General features: G+C 42.1%; 1 protein-coding gene across 1 annotated transcript; it reads left to right on the forward strand.

Annotated features, from left to right (window-relative positions):
- The first annotated feature begins 16,460 nt into the window (after positions 1 to 16,460).
- LOC128486866 (histone H2A.Z-like) lies at positions 16,461 to 18,881 on the forward strand. Its single transcript, XM_053461560.1, has 5 exons — positions 16,461 to 16,575; positions 17,294 to 17,371; positions 17,806 to 17,919; positions 18,309 to 18,438; positions 18,536 to 18,881. The coding sequence occupies exons 1-5, from the start codon at positions 16,573 to 16,575 to the stop codon at positions 18,595 to 18,597; spliced, it is 387 nt and encodes a 128-aa protein (XP_053317535.1). The 5' UTR covers positions 16,461 to 16,572; the 3' UTR covers positions 18,598 to 18,881.
- The last annotated feature ends 709 nt before the right edge of the window (positions 18,882 to 19,590 follow it).

The following is a 19,590-nucleotide window of genomic DNA, read 5'->3' on the forward strand; positions in this document are numbered from 1 at the left end:
GCCAAAGTACAATTTGTGTAAAAAAAATACCAAAAAAATATTACCACAAAGTGTGGCAAAGGCTGGTGGTAGAATCTCATGCATGGAAAGGGTTAAAATACTAGCATTTGAAATACCTTGGGGTGTCTAGTTTTTAAATATATATATATATATATATATATATATATATATATTCAACCAAATATATAATTGGTTGAAAGAAAAAAAAAATATATATATCTATATATATAGCCGGCTTCAAGGATGGTCCTATTAGGACATGGGGGCAGAATGACCAGATGTAAAAGTTCCAAGTTAAAAAATGTGCACTTCCTAAATGTGGCGTTTTACCTCCCAAACAACCCAACAAACCCATGCATGGGGGGTATGACTGTACTCGGGAGATGTTGCTGAACACATATTGGGGTGTTGTTTGAAAGTGATGTATACCAGGAGCTGCAAATCCATACCTGAAGAGCAATTTTAGCGATAAAAAACACAAAATAAATTACTACCACAAAGTTTGACAAAGACTGGTGGTAGAATTAGTGCATGGAAAGAGTTAAAATTCTAGCATTTGAAATACCTTGGGGTGTCTAGTTTTCAAAAATATATGATTTGATGAGGTAAATTGCATTGGCCGGCTTCAAAGATACCCGAAATGGCACATGGGGGGAAGAATTACCAGATTTGTAAAAAATGATTTTGAAATAGCAAAACGCTACTTGTACTTAATGCTCCATAACGTGCAGAAAAAAACAAAAAAAACATAAAAACATTGGGTATGTCTAAACTTAGGACAAATAGTAGAATATATTTAGTAGGTTTTTTCATTAGCTTTTTTGGATGAGTAAAAGATTTTTGGGGTAAAAGTCAGAAAATGTGTTTTGGTTTTTTTTTACATTTTTCATCATATTTTATTATTTTTTTTATGCGAAATTAGATAATATGATTAAAACAATGGTATCTGAAGAAAGCCCTTCTTGTCCTGAAAAAAACAACATATAATTTGTGTGGGTTCGCTAAATGAGTGAGGAGAAAATTACATCTAAACACGAACACTGCAAAAGTGTTAAAACAGCCTCGGTCCCAATGGTACAAAAGGTAAAACACAGCCTGGTCCTTAAGGGGTTAAAGTTTTACTTTCTTGATGCAGTTGTTTTGCATATAGTCAAAACAGCTGATGAAGTTTGTGTGTGTGTCAGCATGGATGTGTAGAGTGTGTGTTAAAATGAATGTGTTTGAGTGTGTTAGTGAGTATGAGTGTGTATCATTTGTGTGATAAGGGGCAAGGGACAAAGAAGGCACAGACAAGTTGTTTGGGGGCAATGATGGTACAGACCAGCTGTTGAAGTTGGGGGCCCTGGGGCAATTTTTGCACCAGGGCCCTGTGGTTTCTAGTTGCATCCCTGGTGTATTTCAAAACACTATGGTGTTTCTTAATAAGCAGCATCCAACAGCAAGTGTCAACAGAACAATAGCCACCACAAGCAGAGTTGTCATGTTATGTATAAAATCCACAATGCGGTATAACTCCGCATTTGTGACATTTTCTGTACAGGGAGTAGGTTGCTCAAGGAAAACAACATTAACACTTAGTAAATAATATGAGGTGCCTAAATGATTACAGCAAAAAGGTAATAGAGATATTTTATTGTTAGTCACACAAGGAAATCCATTTCAAACATTCCATAGACAGATCTTGTTTACAAGGTAACATGAAAACCCCAACATTTCTCACTTCTAGAAAAACAATGTAAAGGCTGCAGGGTTGTGAATTATGAATGGTGAGACATGATATCACAGTTCCATCCTGCTTTCCAGGATCCTGTATGTTCTGTGGTGCTATTTCCACTGGGAGCCTCTAGTGCCCACTCGTCTGTTTAGCAACTCTGGCTACTTTAATATTGTTAGCTGGGCCTCGTTATCTGGTACAGCCCTACTTCTTAAATACCTGCTGCTTTGCATTGTTTGAGTTTTAGCCATTGTTTGTGACTCTGTCATTGGCACCTGTTCTGTTGGTTTAAGCAGTGTCCTGTCTGTATCATGCCATTTGCCCTGCCCGAAGGCTATCCTGCCATGTGCCCAGGGCCCTGTCCGAGCGATATCCTGCCATGTGCCCAGTGCTTTGTCCAAAGGCTATCCCGCCTAATGCATTTTTCTGTAGACTTTGCAGTTCCAGCCCTGTCGGCGAACTTCAAGTTTGTTCTACCTGCCTGGTCTGGTTTGCTGGTTCTCTGTGCATGGTCCTGTTTCGCACTTACCAGTCCTGCCGGTACTCAGCTATCCAGCCCTGTGTGTTTCATCTAGCCTATCTGTACCTACCAGTTAATAGTTATGCCTTGTTAGGTAAGAGTAATGTACACTATCCACAGGTTACACATTGGTATGGCTCATTACAATATATATTGTATATTTATTACTTATATGTGATATGGCTTATTGGATATTGAAACATTACATTAGAAGACCATTATGACAAATTTCTTCAACATCCAATTTGTATTCTACTTTTCCTTTAATTTTTTTTAATCATTTGTTGTTCTTTTTCATTGATTTTCTCACTCTGATTACCCTGCCTGCAGATCAGGCAGCAATCAGGAAGCAGGAGGGTCCATACAATCCCTGCAGGATCTCTTTACATTGTCAAATGCCTCCCGCAGGGTCAGATGCCCAAACTTCAGTTCACACATTTATAAACTGTTGGTGTAATGGCATTGGCACAAGTGCCGTTACAAAGTCTGTCAGCTCACAGCTAGTGATGCCAGCTCCTTTTGACAGAAGAGAGAACCTGATCTCCCACTAATTACATTTACCACAGAAGATGTGGGTGACAAAACTGAGCACATTCTATTCTACTTGCATGGTCATAAAGGACCTTTGTTTTGAGAATGATACAGAACATCACTTGTCGTGATGGGGCTAAATAGTGCATAATTAGATAAGGGAGTAGAAACTGTCCTTCAATCTCCCTCTTTAGAATGCACCCATTTTATTTAATTTAGGAAATGGGTAACCCAGATTGTAAATTCATACGGGAACAGGGCCCTTCATTCCTCTTGTATCTGTATGTCAATTGCTGTATTACACTTATCTGTAACATTTTCTTCTTTGTAAAGTGCTGCTTTAATAATAATAATAATAACCCCAGAACATTACATTGGATCATTCTGGTCATATGGAAGGGAAATTTAGCCAGGTAAAAGCAATCCTTGATTATACAAGCAACAGTGCCACCTTCTGGCATTAGCTCATCTGGTGGAGGTGAAACCTCTTTGAGGAACATATACTGTTTCTGAACATTTGGCTAGGACTGTCCTCATTCTGTTGCAGCCTGTGGCAGATGAATCATTATCCAGTCAATAGTCAATATTCTTAACTCATCATTAGATCCAGGAGAGAGCTGTATCTCGATTGTCTGTAGAAGCGAGTCATGGATGGGATGTGGTCATGGGGACAGGTTGTTGGGTGAGAGGAAGAAAGAAAAGTGTCTCTCTCTTCTTTAGTGGTAGGCAGTTAGTATGGGATGAGTGGAGAGAGTTGTGGTAATGGGTGGTGTAGGAAGGGGTTGCAAAGAAGAGAGGTCTTGTCTAATAGTTTCAATCTTGTCTCTGAAGTGGTAGCAAGATCATGGGCAGTGAGAGTGGTTTGTGGGGCGTGTATGGAGGGACAGAGAATGGAGTTGAAGGTAGAAAAGAGGTGTCATTGGTTGGAAGAAAGGGTGGATATGAAAGTAGCATGAATTTGTACTGAGTAAATTATGACACCCTCTATAGTCTACACATAGTATGGGTTTAAATCAGGGGTGGGCCCCTTATCTGGTCCAAAATTGTTCACAAGTGGGTGGTAAAGGTCGGATAGGTCCTTTGTTAACAGTTTTGGGCACTGCTCGGGAGGCAGAAACGCAGTGGGGGGACATAGTGTTACGTGACCCCATGGTAAAAGGGATGCTGGTCACATAGAAACATAGAAACATAGAAAGTGACGGCAGATAAGAGCCAGAAGGCCCATCCAGTCTGCCCAACCTCTGAGTACTCTCCTTTAGTACTTGCCCTTATCCTATATCTAGCTTGGCATTATGCCTATCCCATGCTTGCTTAAATGACTTTACTGTATTAACATCTACCACTTCCACTGGGAGGCTATTCCATGCGTCCACTACCCTTTCCGTAAAGTAATATTTTCTGATGTTACCATTAAACCTTTGCCCCTCTAGTTTATGCTTGTGTCCTCTTGTTGCGGTTTTATTTCTTCTTTTAAATAAACTTTCTTCCTTTACTTTGTTGATTCCCTTTAAGTATTTAAATGTTTCTATCATATCCCCCCTGTCCCGTCTTTTTTCCAGGCTATATAGGTTAAGATCCTTTAACCTGTCCTGGTAAGGTTTATTTTGTAATCCATAAACCATTTTAGTAGCCCTTCTCTGCACTTTCTCCAACATATCTATATCCTTCTGGAGATATGGTCTCCAGTACTGTACACAATACTCCAAGTGAGGTCTCACCAGTGATCTGTACAGCGGCATGAGCACTTCCCTCTTCCTACTGCTAATACCTCTCGCTATACAACCAAGCATTCTGCTAGCATTACCTGCTGCTCTACTGCATTGTCTACCTACCTTTAAATCCTCAGAAATAATTACCCCTAAATCCCTTTCCTCACACGTTGAGGTTAGGACAGTACCAAATAGTCTATACTCTGCCCTTGGGTTTTTATGCCCCAGGTGCATTACTTTGCATTTATCCACGTTAAATGCCAATTGCCACAGCTCTGACCATTTTTCCAGCTTACCTAGATCGTTTGCCATTTGGCTTCTTCCTCCAGGAACATCAACCCTGTTGCAAATTTTTGTGTCGTCGGCAAATAAACATACCTTTCCATCAACACCATCTGCAATATCACTAATGAAAATATTAAAGAGAATGGGTCCAAGTACAGATCCCTGAGGTATCCCACTGGTAACAAGACCTTGTTCTGAATATACGCCATTGACTACAACCCTCTGTTTTCTGTCACTCAGCCACTCCTTAATCCATTCAACAACATTGGGATCTAAACCCAGAGATTGCAGTTTATTTATAAGTCTTCTATGTGGGACAGAGTCAAAGGCCTTACTGAAATCCAGATACGCAATGTCTACTGCACCACCTTGATCAATTACTTTAGTCACCCAATCAAAAAAATCAATAAGATTTGTTTGGCAAGATCTTCCTGAGGAAAACCCATGTTGTTTTTGATCTTGAAAGCCATGTGACTTCAGATGTTCAACAATCCTTTCCTTTAACATTGTTTCCATTAATTTTCCCACTACAGATGTAAGACTAACTGGCCTGTAGTTGCCCGACTCCTCCCTACTGCCTTTTTTGTGTATAGGCACAACATTCGCTACTTTCCAATCCCCAGGGACAACTCCCGTTACCAATGATTCGTTAAATATATCAGTTAACGGTTTTGCTAGTACACCCCCAAGCTCTTTTAATAACTTGGGGTGTATCCCATCAGGCCCCATCGACTTATTTGTCTTTACCTTAGACAACTGAAGTAAAACCTCCGCCTCGATAAACTCACATATTTCAAATGATTCAGTCTTTTTTCCCAACTGAGGTCCCATTCCATCATTCTCATCTGTAAAAACTGAACAGAAATATTCATTGAGACAGTCAGCTAAACCTTTATCCTCTTCTACATATATGCCTTTTGTTTTTAGTCTAACTAATCCTTGTTTAACTTTCCTTTTCTCATTTATATATCTAAAAATACTATTGACTGCAAATAAAAAAAATTATCTTGTTTTAGAAAGATTTGATTGCCTTGGCACAAGCCCTATGGGCAAAATATGCCCATTTTACATAGGGCAAGAGCTGTCAGAGAGAAAGATGCAGGTGAGATAACAGTGAGAGAAGCGTGTGAGGGAGTGGATAAGGGAGTATGAATGTATAATGAGAGTGTGTATGCAGAATAATATGCATGTGTAAGTGTATGTGTGTGCATGAACGTATATGTGCAACTTCGTCTCCAGACCCCCAGCAGCAGGCAACACCGTCTGTCATCCCAACAGGATGTAGAGAGTCTTCTTAGACAGTGTGTAGTGTGTCATTAGGGATTTACTTAATTTCCTCCGTTGATGTCATTTGTACAGCAGTTTTCCATGCCCCTGATGCTAGTTCTTTGATGTTGGCAACTAGTTATACATTATTAATTACGGTTGTTTAATCTGTGCACTAAACCTATGAGGAAAACATTTAGTTCTTTAGAATATATATAAAACTAAAAACAGCATTCAAAATTTGTTATGTATACAGAACAATTTAGTCTTTCTGAAATTCATATTACAATATGCTTTATATAATCCTATTAAGAGACACAGAAGCAAAGAATCCCACAGACCTTTTCTATACTAATGTACAAAAGCAAAACTTGCATCAAACTTCTGAAAGAATACAGTGACATCTAGTGCTCATATTTCAGTAAAGAATTCAGCTTTCACAAGGTAAGCTGTGCAATAAAAAACCTAAGTCATGGTAAAGGTTACCATATTATTCCATGTCTCTCATAATAAATTCTCTGTTTACATTCTTTCACTTTTATTCTTGTGTTTTGTCATTCCTACTGAACAGTGTGGCTATGGGTAAGTAGACTGATTATTACAACAGCTGAAGTCGACAAACGTTCAAACAAGGATTTTATCTTATGTAACAGCCTATCCATACAATTTGTAGGGGGGGGGGTCTGGCATCATTTTCCTGGTTTCATATGAATCGCCAAATTAACCAAAATCAGAATCTGAATGCGCAAGTCTACTGCACAATCACTTCAAAGTTTAATGTTATTACAAATAATGTATACTTGAGTTTGACATCTATACATCATGTGCTTTTGGTGGACAGTCCTGTTTAGAGGTACTAGATTGTGCTACTAAAACAGCTGCAGTTAGGGCCAGACTGGGGATTTAAATTGACCCTTGCACTTTAAAGGACAAGTAGTGGGGAAAAAATGTTTCTTTAAATTCTTTAAACAATTATAACATCAGATCTGCTGTAAAACTTTAATGCATGAACATAAATACCATTTTTTTCCGGCCATTTTTTCTCCCCATCCAGCCTTCAGCGCGCATCCATATTGAGTAGTCGGCCGACGAAGGCGGTCTTACAGCCGCACGACGGCTACTTTGAACTTCGCGGCCGGGTGGCCGCTTTGAAGACATGGTGTTCAAGGGGGGGGCTCACAGAAGGTGTTCCTCATGACAAGGAGAGGGTCGTCACAGCAGAGGAGAGCAGGAAAAAATGTAAGCGTATTACCAAAAAAAAGAGTTATAGGAAAGCGGACCCATATTCATGGAAGGGGGGCAGCTGGGTTTTGGCATTACATAATCAATATAAACAGGGGGGGTGGATGGCTGGGGGTAATACACATGGCAGTGGGGGTATCACATTAACCAATACAAAAGGGGTGGGGCATCAAAACACAAAGGGGGGGAATACAAAGGTTGTGGGGGACACATTAATTCATAGTTAAGGGGGCCTGGCTGGGGCATCAATACACAAGGGGCAAAAATACAAAAGGGGCAGTTAATGACAAAACCGTGTAGAAAATACATTTTTTATGCTACAGTAAGGTAGAGTATGTCCTGGGGTGTGTGTTTGGGTGTCGGTGTTGCAGAGCCTGTGCTGGTGTGTTTGTTTGGGTGTCAGTGTGGCAGAGCCTGTCCTGGTGTGTGTGTGTTGGGTTATCTGTTTCCTGGCACTTTACTTTCAGTAGGATTTCATTTTTACTTATCCAGAGAAAAAAGCCTGTGGTCACTTCAGAGGACAAAACTTTCTAGGCCCAGAAATCAGCGAGAGGAAAAGTAAAGGCTGTGTGTCATTTACTCTTTTTCAATCTGCATATTTTATTAAAAAAGATTAGCGGCGCAAAATTGCGGATTCAGACGTCCCATGTCTGATGACTTTTTTTAGTGTACTGATGTACTCCCAATCCCATCACATAAGGTTCTATCTCATACATCTGCCGAGCACTGATGTCATCTTTATCCAGCACACATGGACGGTGAGGAGTTAAGATTCTATCTATTCCCATGTACCGTATTTGCTCGATTATAAGACGACCCTGATTATAAGATGACCCCCCAAATCTGAATATTAATTTAGGAAAAAAAGAAAAAGCCTGAATATGAGACGACCCTATAGGAAAAAAGTTTTGTCAGTAAATGTTAATTCATCTAAACTATTTTTTTTTTTCATAAAAGCTATGATTGAAAAAATATTTTGGTTTTATTTCCTTCTATTTTCCAACCTGCCCCCCAGTTATGCACATCTGCCCCAGAAATGCCTTATACCCCCTATATGCCACTGTGCCCCATGATATGCCTTTTAACCCTATATGCCACTGTGCCCCATGATATGCCTTTTGACCCCCTATGTGCCACTCTGCCTCCAGAAATGCCTTATACCCCTATATGCCACTCTGGCATTTAATGGGTTAAAAGACATATTATGGGGAAGAGTGGCATATAGGGAGGTTTAAGGCATTCAGGAGGCAGACTGGCGTATAGAGGGTTAAAAAGGCATTTCTGGAGGCAGAGTGGCATTAAGGGGGTTAAAAGGCATTTCATAGAACACTCTGCCTCCAGAAATGCCTTTTTAACCCTCTATACGCCAGTCTGCCTCCTGAATGCCTTAAACCTCCCTATATGCCCCCCATTTAACACCACCCCCAACTTATCGGTGCTTTTGACTTCCCTGTCATGTAGGCGGGGCAGCGTGTAGATCCCACGCACTTAAGCTGCAGCCGGAAGGAGGCGTAGCTAGCAGTGTCTGCGCGTCCATCGCGCAGACCTTTCCCGACTGTCAGAGATCAGAGTTCCCCGCAAGGGTGCGGCACCGGGAACTCTGATCTCTGACAGTCAGTGAAGGTCTGCGCGATGGACGCAGACAACCCCCGCTGCTAGCCACACCTCCTTCCTGCTGCAGCGGAAGTTGTCTACGCGAACCGCGCAGACATCTACACGCTGCCCCAGCTACACACCGGGGACTCAGAAGTACCGGTAAGTGGGGCGGGAGGGGGGGACAGGAGGATCCAGGTCCCCTGCAGCTGCGGGGGATCTGGATCTTAGTCGTCTCATAGTCAGACCTATTTGAGGTCTGATTATAAAACGACCCCAATTATAAGACGAGGGGTATTTTTCAGAGCATTTGCTCTGAAAAAACCTCATCTTATAATCGAGCAAATACGGTAATAGGAAACGCAAAGATTATAACTTGCTCTTTACACCACAAAGCCTGTACATATAAGGGACACCAAATTCAATGCATGTACAGGCTGCTTTAAAATCACTGCATTAAAATGCAGCGGAATTAAAACTTTCCTGGAAGCCCCAACTGTCAGGCCCCATTCAGGCTGCGGAGCTGCTTCTTTCTAGTTCCCCTGTCTCGCTACAGTTCCCCCTTGGCTGTAATCCATTCCTGGATTTCCTTATGCTCTGTCCTGTACTTCTGATTCTTTGATTCCAGTCCTGCTCTTAGCTTCCGCTTCTGTTTTCTTTATAAGGTGTGCCCCACCCGTTTGTTATGTTTGTCTCTGTCAGCAGTCTAAAGGTATGTCCTTGGTTCTGTGTTTAGATTCAATGTTTAGTTTCAGCTTTTTAGTAATTCAGTAGACAGGGTTTAGTGCTAGGACCCACCGAATATTGAAGTACTTTGGTGTAGTGGTGGGCTAAGCATACTATGGCCATAAAATGCGACTAAATCTCCAATTGTTATCATATAGTCCTAGGCCTGTATTTATGCGTGTCAGTCTTTGATGTGCCTTTGCCCAGGGCAAATCATCTGAGGATCTCGGCTCCTCAATCCATCCCTTGTGTTCCTTGCCTTGTTTCCCTGTCCTTTGTTGTGTACTGTACCATGTATGTCTTGTCTCCCTGTTCCTTGCTCTGTCCCCCTTGCTTGTTATGTTTCTCTTTACCCTCTGCTATTACTCTGCTTAGCTTCCCTACTCCCAGCCTGCACCACCCTGCACATTTCTCTGTTGAGCTATATGTCATGCCTGCTCCAGGCTGCCTGCAGGATATCACTTTGCTTTGTTCTGGACAACATCCGCTGCCTGTCAGGGCCCTGGTATGTGGCCACACAACCCTAGGTGCTCAACACGCTGGAGAGTGCAGTCACCCTGCACCAGGCCCTGTCCAACTCCGCTGCTGTGCAATAACTTCTGAATTCCATCAATGGGCACTCTGGGTCATTACAGTCCTCTGTATGGACCCAGCCCCTGACACCACCCCAAAAAATGCTGGCTAAAAAAAAAACTTAAAAAGCTTAGGAAGCAATCACACTCTCTCAATGTCTCCCTACCTTCTTTGTCAAATGCTTATGTCCCTGTCTCCTTTTCCATAGCTCCATTTCTTCACTTGCCTTTTCTTCTAGTCATCACACCCAACTATCCACACCTCATGTTCATCACATCCACACCCATCTTCTATTTCCCTCTCTTTCACTCTCCTTTTCTATTTTTGTTCATTCTCTTACATTCCTCAATAATGTTTAAGAGAAAAAAATATTTTTCTCCAAATACCAAAAAAAACCATGCAATAGAGAAGAAAGCAATTACTAAAAAGGCAACTGTATAATGTTATCTTACCTTTCTTTACGATAAGCTTATACAGTAGAAGTAGTAATGGGTATTCGAAGTGGGAGTAGTAATAGTTTAGTAAGAGTATAAACAAAATGTGATATACACTGTATCTCACAAAAGTGAGTACACCCCTCACATTTTTGTAAATATTTATTATCTTTTCATGTGACAACACTGAAGAAATTACACTCTGCTACAATGTAAAGTAGTGAGTGTACAGCCTGTATAACAGTGTAAAATTTGCTGTCCGCTCAAAATAACTCAACCCACATCCATTAATGTCTAAACCTTGGCAACAAAAGTAAGCACACCCCTAAGTGGAAATGTTCAAATTGGGCCCATTTAGCCATTTCCCCTCCCCGGTGTCATGTATTACACGGTCTCAGGTGTGAATGGGGAGCAGGTGTGTTAAATTTGGTGCTGTCACACTCACACTCTTTCATACTGGTCACTGGAAGTTCAACATGGCACCTCATGGCAAAGAACTCTATGAGGACGTGAAAAAAAAGAATTGTTGCTCTACATAAAGATGGCCTAGGCTATAAGAAGATTGCCAAGACCCTGAAACTGAGCGTTAGCACGGTGGGCAAGACCATACACCGGTTTCATAGGACAGGTTTCACTCAGAACAGGCCTCACTAGGGTCAACCAAAGAAGTTGAGTGCACGTGCTCAGCATCATATCCAGAGGTTCTTTGGGAAACAGTTCTACTTACCGAGAGCTTCTTTTCCCTGACGGTCCCTGGTGACACTACAGATAGACTCCTCCTCTGTACCTGGTATAGGGCAGGACTTCAAAACATTTAAAAGCCCCTCCCCTCCTGATATCCCCAGTGAATAACCAAAACCACCAGGAAAACAAATCTGATGCAAAAAATGTATTGAAAAGGAAGGGATGGAAAAAACGTGTCACCAGGGATCAGCAGGCAAAAGAAGCTCTCGGTAAGTAGAACTTACTATTTCCCTGCAATCACAGGTGACACTACAGATAGATATACCCAAGACGAAAGGTGTGAAATCATTCAGAGGAAAACATAGCCTCAAGGACCTTCTGATTGAAAAGTGAGTCCTTACAAATATGTTCAGGAGAAATTAGACACTGTTCCGCCCATGAAGTAGAGACTGCTCGAGTAGAGTGAGCTCGGATCCCCGTAGGTGAAGACTGGCCAGCTGCAGAGTATGCCAGGCTGATGGCCGACACAATCTATGTAGCAATGGAGCACTTGGAAATGTTCACACGAATGATGGCTCTAGAAAACCGTCTGAGGACTGGAAGAGAGACAGGATCAACACCCAGTAAGGCACTAATAGCAGAAATCTGGACCTTGATAGTAGAAGGTTGTAGACCAAGGTCAAACCCCTCCTGCAAAAACTATAGAATCGATCCTGGGGAACAGGTGGAAGGGAAAAGCCAACCGCAAAACTTCTTCCAGATTTTAATATATCTGAAGGAGGTAACCTTCTTCCTACTGCGAGGAAGAGTTTTGGGCACTGTATCAGAAAAACCCTGAGCCCTCAGGTCCTTACCCTCAACCTCCAGGTTGGACGGTCTCTGTATTCGGAGCAGGAAGCCTCAGAGGGCTTCTGACACTAAGGTTGACCAGAATCCAGGTGCTGACCACTCTGGTAAGGTGAGATTGAAGAAACTAAGCTAAATGGGCATGGATAAGCCAGTTGTCCAGGTAAGGGATGACTGAATTTCCTTGAAGTCTGAAATGAGCCGCCACTCCTGCCAGGAGTTTTGTGAACACTCTGGGGGCCGCCGAAAGACCAAACGGAAGGGCCTGGAAATGCTGGATACTTGAACCCCGAGGAACAGCAATGTGCAGAAACTGCTGATGAGCCGGATGGACAGGAACATGCAGATAAGGATCCTTGAGGTGTATAGAGACCATGAAGTCATGGAGACATAAGGTAACTAGAGTGGATCTTATGGTTTCCACCTTGAACTGGACGTACCTGAGGTGTTCAGGAAACGAAAACCTCCCGTTGCTTTGGGTACTAGGAAGACAGGAGAATAGATCCTCGACCTTGCTCCAGCTGAGGGACCGGAAACAGGGCTTGTAGATCAGCAAACTGCTGTATGGTGGACAACAGGAAAGTCTGCTTCACCTGATTCTGAGGAAGGAGGGAGACCAAAAAACACTCTGGAGGTCTGATAAGAAATTGAAGCCGGTAACCCTGAGATATAATGGTTCTTACCCAGGGGTCTCGAGTGATGGAGAACCAAGAGTCTCTGAAAGTATGGCTGAAAAGGACTGCGGCCCTCTTTTGGAAGCAGATCTTCACCGTGGCATCCAATGTTTATCCCCTGTTGTCTTCTCTAAAAGGGACTCCAGCTCTTCACCAAACAGAGTTTTACCCTTAAAGGGGATATTAAGCAGTCTATTCTTTGAGGCATTATCCGCAGCCCAGGCTTTCAGCCACAAGGCTCATCTAGCCGCAACTGAGAGTGCAGAAGCCCTAGCTGTCATTCTGATGGTCTCAATAGAAGCATCGCAGAAAAAGTCCACAGCCAATTTAACAGCAGTGATAATCTTATGGATAACATCTCTAGAGGTCTTGGCGGCAACATCCTCCTCAATCTGTGAAGCCAAATCATAACCGATCTGGATACTGAAGTAGATGCGATAACTGGCTTGAAAATAGAAGCAGAGGCCTCAAAATACTTCTTGACGGCTGCTTCAGCTTTCTTCTCAATGAGGTCAATGCAAACCATCTTGTAGTGGTATTGTGGTTTTTCTGGAGACCCTCATAACCGCGGTGTCCACCAATGCAGTAGCTCAAAACTGGGTAAAGTCATCATCAAAGGGGAATAAACGCTTAACATGACTAGACAGGTTAATCCTTCTCTCCGGGTGCTGCTATTCCTGCTTAATAGTATCAGGGTGAACATGAAATGAGGCTGAATGCTTGGAGAAACTGGCAAAGAAGAGATCACTCTTCTGGGTAGCAGTTTCTTCCAGATGCATAGCAAACCTTCTGCAGAGATAAAAGTCTCAATCTCTTCCACCAGGCAAAGAAAGGAACTGTCTTTCGGGATCTCCCCTTCTGCAGATGAAAACTCCTCCACCTCAGGATCATCAAATTCTGAGTCCGAGAACTGAGGCTGACGACTCAGGAGAGAGGGATCTTGTACTGTCGGAAGGTGAGGATAGGAAGGTGCAGGGATAGCTTGACGAAAGGCAGATAAGGTGGACTGCATCTCCTCTTTAACCCAGGTCAAAAACTCTCTTTTTCCAGCCGCCTCAGAATCTGCAACCAATTTTAGGCAAGCGGTACAAAGCTTCTTCCTGGAATCTTGCAAGGCTTTGGGACAGCCCGAGCACTGTGCATGTTTGGATTTAATTAAAGCCTTTTTAGGCTTGTCCTCAACAGAGAGGGGGGCTCAGAATTATCATAATAATAACTGCAGATGCAACAGCACCCAGGAAAACCCAAACAGCAAGCAGCAGAAACCAAAAAAGCAAAGTAGCTACTGACTCATCAGCTAAATAACTAGTAATCAGGCTGTAAGCTGCAACAGTGACAATTTGACCAAAATCGTCCGAAAACGAGGCTTGAAACGCACTTCCGGAAGTGCGTAATGCTCCTAACTGGAATTTAATGGAACACATCCACGCTGAACGGAACTCCTACCAACTGCACACGAGGAGGAGCAGAAGTGGAGAGGATAGAGTTGCAACAGCAGCTCAGAGAGGTAAGTGCGCGCGGGCAACGCCGGCACCAGCCATCCAGCTATAGTTCCAAAGGCATCCCCCGATAAGGGGGGCTTAGCCCAGGGAACCGGCTATACCTAGAGCCGAAGAAAAACAACAAATGGGAGACGAGTTCTCCATACCTGATGTAGGGCAGGAGAAAAAACTGGGGATATAAGGAGGGGAGGGGCATTTAAATATTTTGGAGTCCTGCCCTATCTCGGAGGAGGAGTCTATCTGTAGTGTCACCTGGGATGGCAAGGAAATAGACGTATAAGTGCTGCCAGCATTGCTGCAGGGGGGGGGTCAGCCTGTCAGTGCTCAGACCATACGCCGCACACTGCATCAAATTGGTGTGCATGGCTGTCGTCCCAGAAGGAAGCCTCTTCTAAAGATGATGCACAAGAAAGCCTTCAGTTTGCTGAAAACAAGCAGATTGAGGATATGGATTACTGGAACCATGTCCTGTGGTCCGACGAGACCAAGATAAACATATTTGGTTCAGATGGTGTCAAGCGTATGTGCCGGCAACCAGGTGAGGATTACAAAGACAATTGTGTCTTGCCTACAGTCAAGCATTGTGGTGGGAGTGTCATGGTCTGGGCCTGTATGAGTGCTGCCAGCACTGGGGACAACATGTTAGAAGAACCCTGCTCAAATGAATTTACAGCATAGTATACAATATGTAAGAAGCTATAATACTAATATGCAAATTACGTTATGCTTTATTCACTAAGGGGAGAGTTGACAGGAGAGTTTAAGCTTAAACTCACTTTGCTTTTTTTTTTTTACGAAGCCCATCAACATTAAGATTCTGCTGCATGAAGTGCTTGCCTGGTCTCTATAACACAAATTTAACCCTCTCAAGGACAATGGGCGGTCCCTAAACCCATTGAAAACAATGCATTTTGAGCCCGTACATGTACGGGCTTTGTCATTAAGGCGTTAAAAGAATGAGATGTGTTAAACCTCAGATGTGTTTTAAGGCTATATTAATACCAGTTCTACATATAACACAACTATGAAGTGATCACTATTGAATACAATGGGGGTTCCAGTGTTGCTTGTGGGACACTGTGATTTTACAGTCATACAGAATCATATGACGCAGTGAGTAGCAAGGATTATGGGTATTGTACATCAATAGGGATTATTCACTAAACAGAGAGTTGTGGTCTTATTTTACTTTTCATTTTAAAAGGACATGCAGGGCCGGGCTAGGAACACATACCGAGCGCTCCACTGATGATGCTTGAGGCTTTATGGTTTGCCAGGAACCACCTGGTGTTGCGGAATGAGCAGGTCACAGTCCATGACTGCTGCAGGCTCATCCACAGGTTCCCGAGCGACTACTCTCTTATGGACAGTCTAGAGGAAGAGGACTAGCCCCACTCTCAACCCACACCACGTTATTTCTCAAGGTCAGTTTCCAATGCACCAACCATTGTACGTTATGTGTGAAATAGTAATTGCACACTACCATTACCATATTTTGACTAGGGTGACCACATCGGCCATGGTTTCCAGGACAAATCAATTTTACATATTGCTGACCAGCACAGATAAAATGATGTCCTTCAGTATGTGGGACAGCATTGTATCTGGGCTGGCGAGCAATATTTAAAAATTCTAGGTGTCCTAGAAAACAGAAACACTAATTCTGAGCTTTCCATAAATGTGAGGTTGTACCGTATGTGAATAGCCCTGGGCTGCATCACGGTACTTATATCCCTGATATTATGAATGTTTGTACTGATGATGTTTCTGTACATTATATTTTATAAATATTCGTTTTAAGTGACTAAAAATAACAGCTATATCCTAGTACCAGAAATACAAATAAGTTCATCAAATAAATACCGGTAAAAAAGGACTCACACTCCTAACATACCATGCACCTTTTGCAACGTATTATACCTGATCATCTATAACGCTCTACTTACTTTATGATAAAACCGACATGTTAATTAAAATAAATACCACACAACGAAACCAACTCTCATTATTCAACTTTCGCGCCCAAACGGCTTCCATTCCACTAACAACGCCGCGACACCCCGCCCAGACTGTCGTCACTCCATTTTTCGCCATACAGCTACAACATAGGCGGAGACGCAGTTCGCTATTGGTCTGATTCCGAGTGCGAGAACCCGGATGTAACCTGCACTCTATAAGATGTGACTGGGCGCGCGCGAGAGTTCCCACTTTTGATTTCTGTAGTTTGGCGCATAGACTCGGCTGTACGATTGTTGTGAGAGCCGTACCGGATCATGGTAAGAGGACTTTTTCCAGTGCTTCGTTCTACTTGCGCTGAAAAATTATTGACTGTACCATTAACTGCAAGCCAAACGAGGTCTCTTCTTGGCACTTTACATGCTTTTACATAAGTCTTTCTGCTAGTTGGTGTATTGTTTCGGTGACCGAGTCGAGTAAAGCTACCCAATCTTCGATTTCTGAATTGCATGATCTTAAACTCCTGGCTTAGCAATACGCAATAAAACTACTACCCTTCTTTTCGCTTATTGTTTTGTTATTGGACGCGTAGCTTGTTGTACAGCGCTGCCTTAACTGCTGGCGCTATCTAAGACACTGAACCAGTTCACCCTTTGTGTGGTTGTAGTAGTTTTGGCTCCCTGTAGATCGCTTCACTGCCTTGGAGATAAAGTCTACGTTTTCTGTTTTTGTGATAGAATTGGTTTCGAATCCGTGTTAAATCTGTGTTTTTTTTTTGTTTTGTTTTTTTTTTTTATCAAGTTGCATACATCTGAAAACCGCGAGCTATAATGCATTTTTTTTATTATTATTTGTTAGGATGTATGTTTTACATATAAAAGGGTTTGTGTATTTAAAGCCTTGTAGCGCCATAGCAACCCACCAATCACATTAGGCATCTGTTTGTGTGGAGGTCGGGGGCAAGGCTTTGTAACGTTCCCTGATTAAGGGGTTAGTCCTCTGCTTCTATTAACTGGGATATTGGTGTTCTGATTGTAGGCTGGAGGAAAAGCTGGAAAAGACACTGGAAAAGCCAAGGCGACCTCTATCACCCGCTCATCCAGAGCTGGATTACAGGTTGGTGGGGGGGGGGGGAGTTGGATGTGCTGCAATGTACAAAGTTGCTGAATTTGTGTAACAATTTAATTAGGATAATCGTGTAAAACTCAACAACCAATACATTGGCTCCTTGTCACTTCAGTGGGAGCTTATTTGTGGGAAGTTTGCTTAATTATGCTTCCTGCTTTTCATCTTGGTAGGTGGGGAGGAAAATGAGGCAGATGTCTCCATTAACATGCAGTTAATTAGATGCATTGAGGTGAACTTGAAATGGGCTATCTGCTGAAATGTACATAAGATTTTCCTTTAAATATTAAGTTGATGCTTCATGTTTATAGGATCTAATGCTGGACCAGTAGGTAGCTTAAATTATTTATATATAGATGTGTGTGTGTGTGTGTGTATTATATATGCCGCAGTAGTTTATTTTAAAATGTTTGGTTTTCATTTAGTTTCCAGTGGGTCGTATCCATCGACTTCTGAAGAACAGGACTACAAGTCATGGGCGTGTGGGAGGCACAGCTGCTGTGTATACAGCTGCCATCTTGGAATATCTTACTGCAGAGGTAGGACGGGTTTTCTTGTGTCTGTGTGATGTTCTTAGAATTTTTCCAGGCCTGCCTTAAACGCCACCCTAAAGGATAACCTGCTGTTGAAGGACTTTGTATCACAATACATGGATTTATTATATAATCTTTGCTAGGTGGTCTATCTCGGCTAGTTTTAGTCAGATATGGCTGCTAAAAGAAACAGCTTTATCACAATTCTCTGCCACAGGCATCTACCTCATGCTGGCTGTGACTATAGCAAATGGCGTTTACTTGGCAAAATGAAGCTGACTTAAAATGTTTGGGGGTTATATAAAAAGTAATGACTTTCCTGAGGCATAAATTGACCACCTGGTAAGATTTGGCTTTTATTTATTTTTTTTAATGACCCTTTCTATCCATTTCAGGTTCTTGAGTTAGCGGGAAATGCTTCCAAAGATCTTAAGGTGAAGCGTATCACTCCACGTCACTTGCAACTGGCCATCAGAGGAGATGAAGAGTTGGATGCCCTTATAAAAGCAACTATTGCTGGTGGAGGTAAGTGCTACCTGATGGCTGCTGATTGTGCATATTCAGTGATGTTTGAAAGTCATGTTTGCTGCTCGTTACTTATACAAACCGTTTTTCATTGTAGGTGTCATTCCACATATTCACAAGTCCCTTATTGGAAAGAAAGGTCAGCAGAAGACTGTTTAGTTCACAAGAACCCACTTGAAGCTTGGTCATGGACATCTTCTTTTTTGAGCAACTTACTTTGCTGACACAACTGAGTTGTTTATGCAACCAAGCAACAGGACTGGAATCTAAATTTTAAGCTCCTTGGCTTCAAAGAAGCAAAATCTACAATGGCTCAGTTGGGGGAGGGGTGTTCTGTGGCTTTTAATATTTTTTATATATTTTGAAGCATTTTTTTGTATAGATTCAATGAAAGTAACTATGCGGGTATCTCCTTGTTTTCCTCAATAAATGTGTAACCTAAACTGTTCATTTATGGGTTGTATAATAGGTTGCTCTATGCCTTTCTGCCAAGTTCATTATAAGCAAAACTTGAATCTTCTCCTTGGCAGTGATTCTGCTCCTGACATTGAACATATGTCCCAAGTCTAGGGTTTTGGTTAAAATTCACCAACAGCGTCGCCTAGACTGCCAGTCTGCCAATAAGGGTACTTCTATTCCTCTTTGTCAATTCCATAATTATATTGCACTAAACATACGTGGAAATTAAATTCCCTATAGAAGCCCAATGTATGTCCCACTTTATTTTAAAACAAGACTTTAACTAGAGTTTCTTTTGATGCACAAGTGAAGGAAGATTAACATTCTCCCTTACATCTTAAGTGAGCAGCTAGTGCCACTGAACTACCATCTCATGGCTACAAAATGTTTGAAGTGGATCTTAACTATGGTACAATCACCATACAGATAAACACAATTGTGGTTCATTACACAATACCGTTGAGGCAAATTGGGTACTGAATGGTTATGTCCAATCTAAGTATATTGGTATTAACAAAGCTACTTGGTTTGCTTGGCATTTAGTAGTATAAATCTGCATGGATGGTCAGTTCCATACTATAAAGTAGTTATGTGCAGAGATATGACACTACAAAACAATGTGTTGCTCAGTACATAAAGAATTTTTATACTAACAGATGTAAGTTATAGTGGGCCAATGCCTGTTTAAGGAGA

The sequence above is a fragment of the Spea bombifrons genome, chromosome 1, assembly GCF_027358695.1.
Source record: "Spea bombifrons isolate aSpeBom1 chromosome 1, aSpeBom1.2.pri, whole genome shotgun sequence".
NCBI classification, from domain to species: Eukaryota; Metazoa; Chordata; class Amphibia; order Anura; family Pelobatidae; genus Spea; species Spea bombifrons.

Bases quoted from the DNA above. Each gene is read 5' to 3' on its own strand.
- LOC128486866 (XM_053461560.1), top strand. The intron at 17,372-17,805 runs GTTGGTGGGGGG...GTTTTCATTTAG, and splicing joins CATCCAGAGCTGGATTACAG to TTTCCAGTGGGTCGTATCCA. The intron at 17,920-18,308 runs GTAGGACGGGTT...TATCCATTTCAG, and splicing joins TGGAATATCTTACTGCAGAG to GTTCTTGAGTTAGCGGGAAA.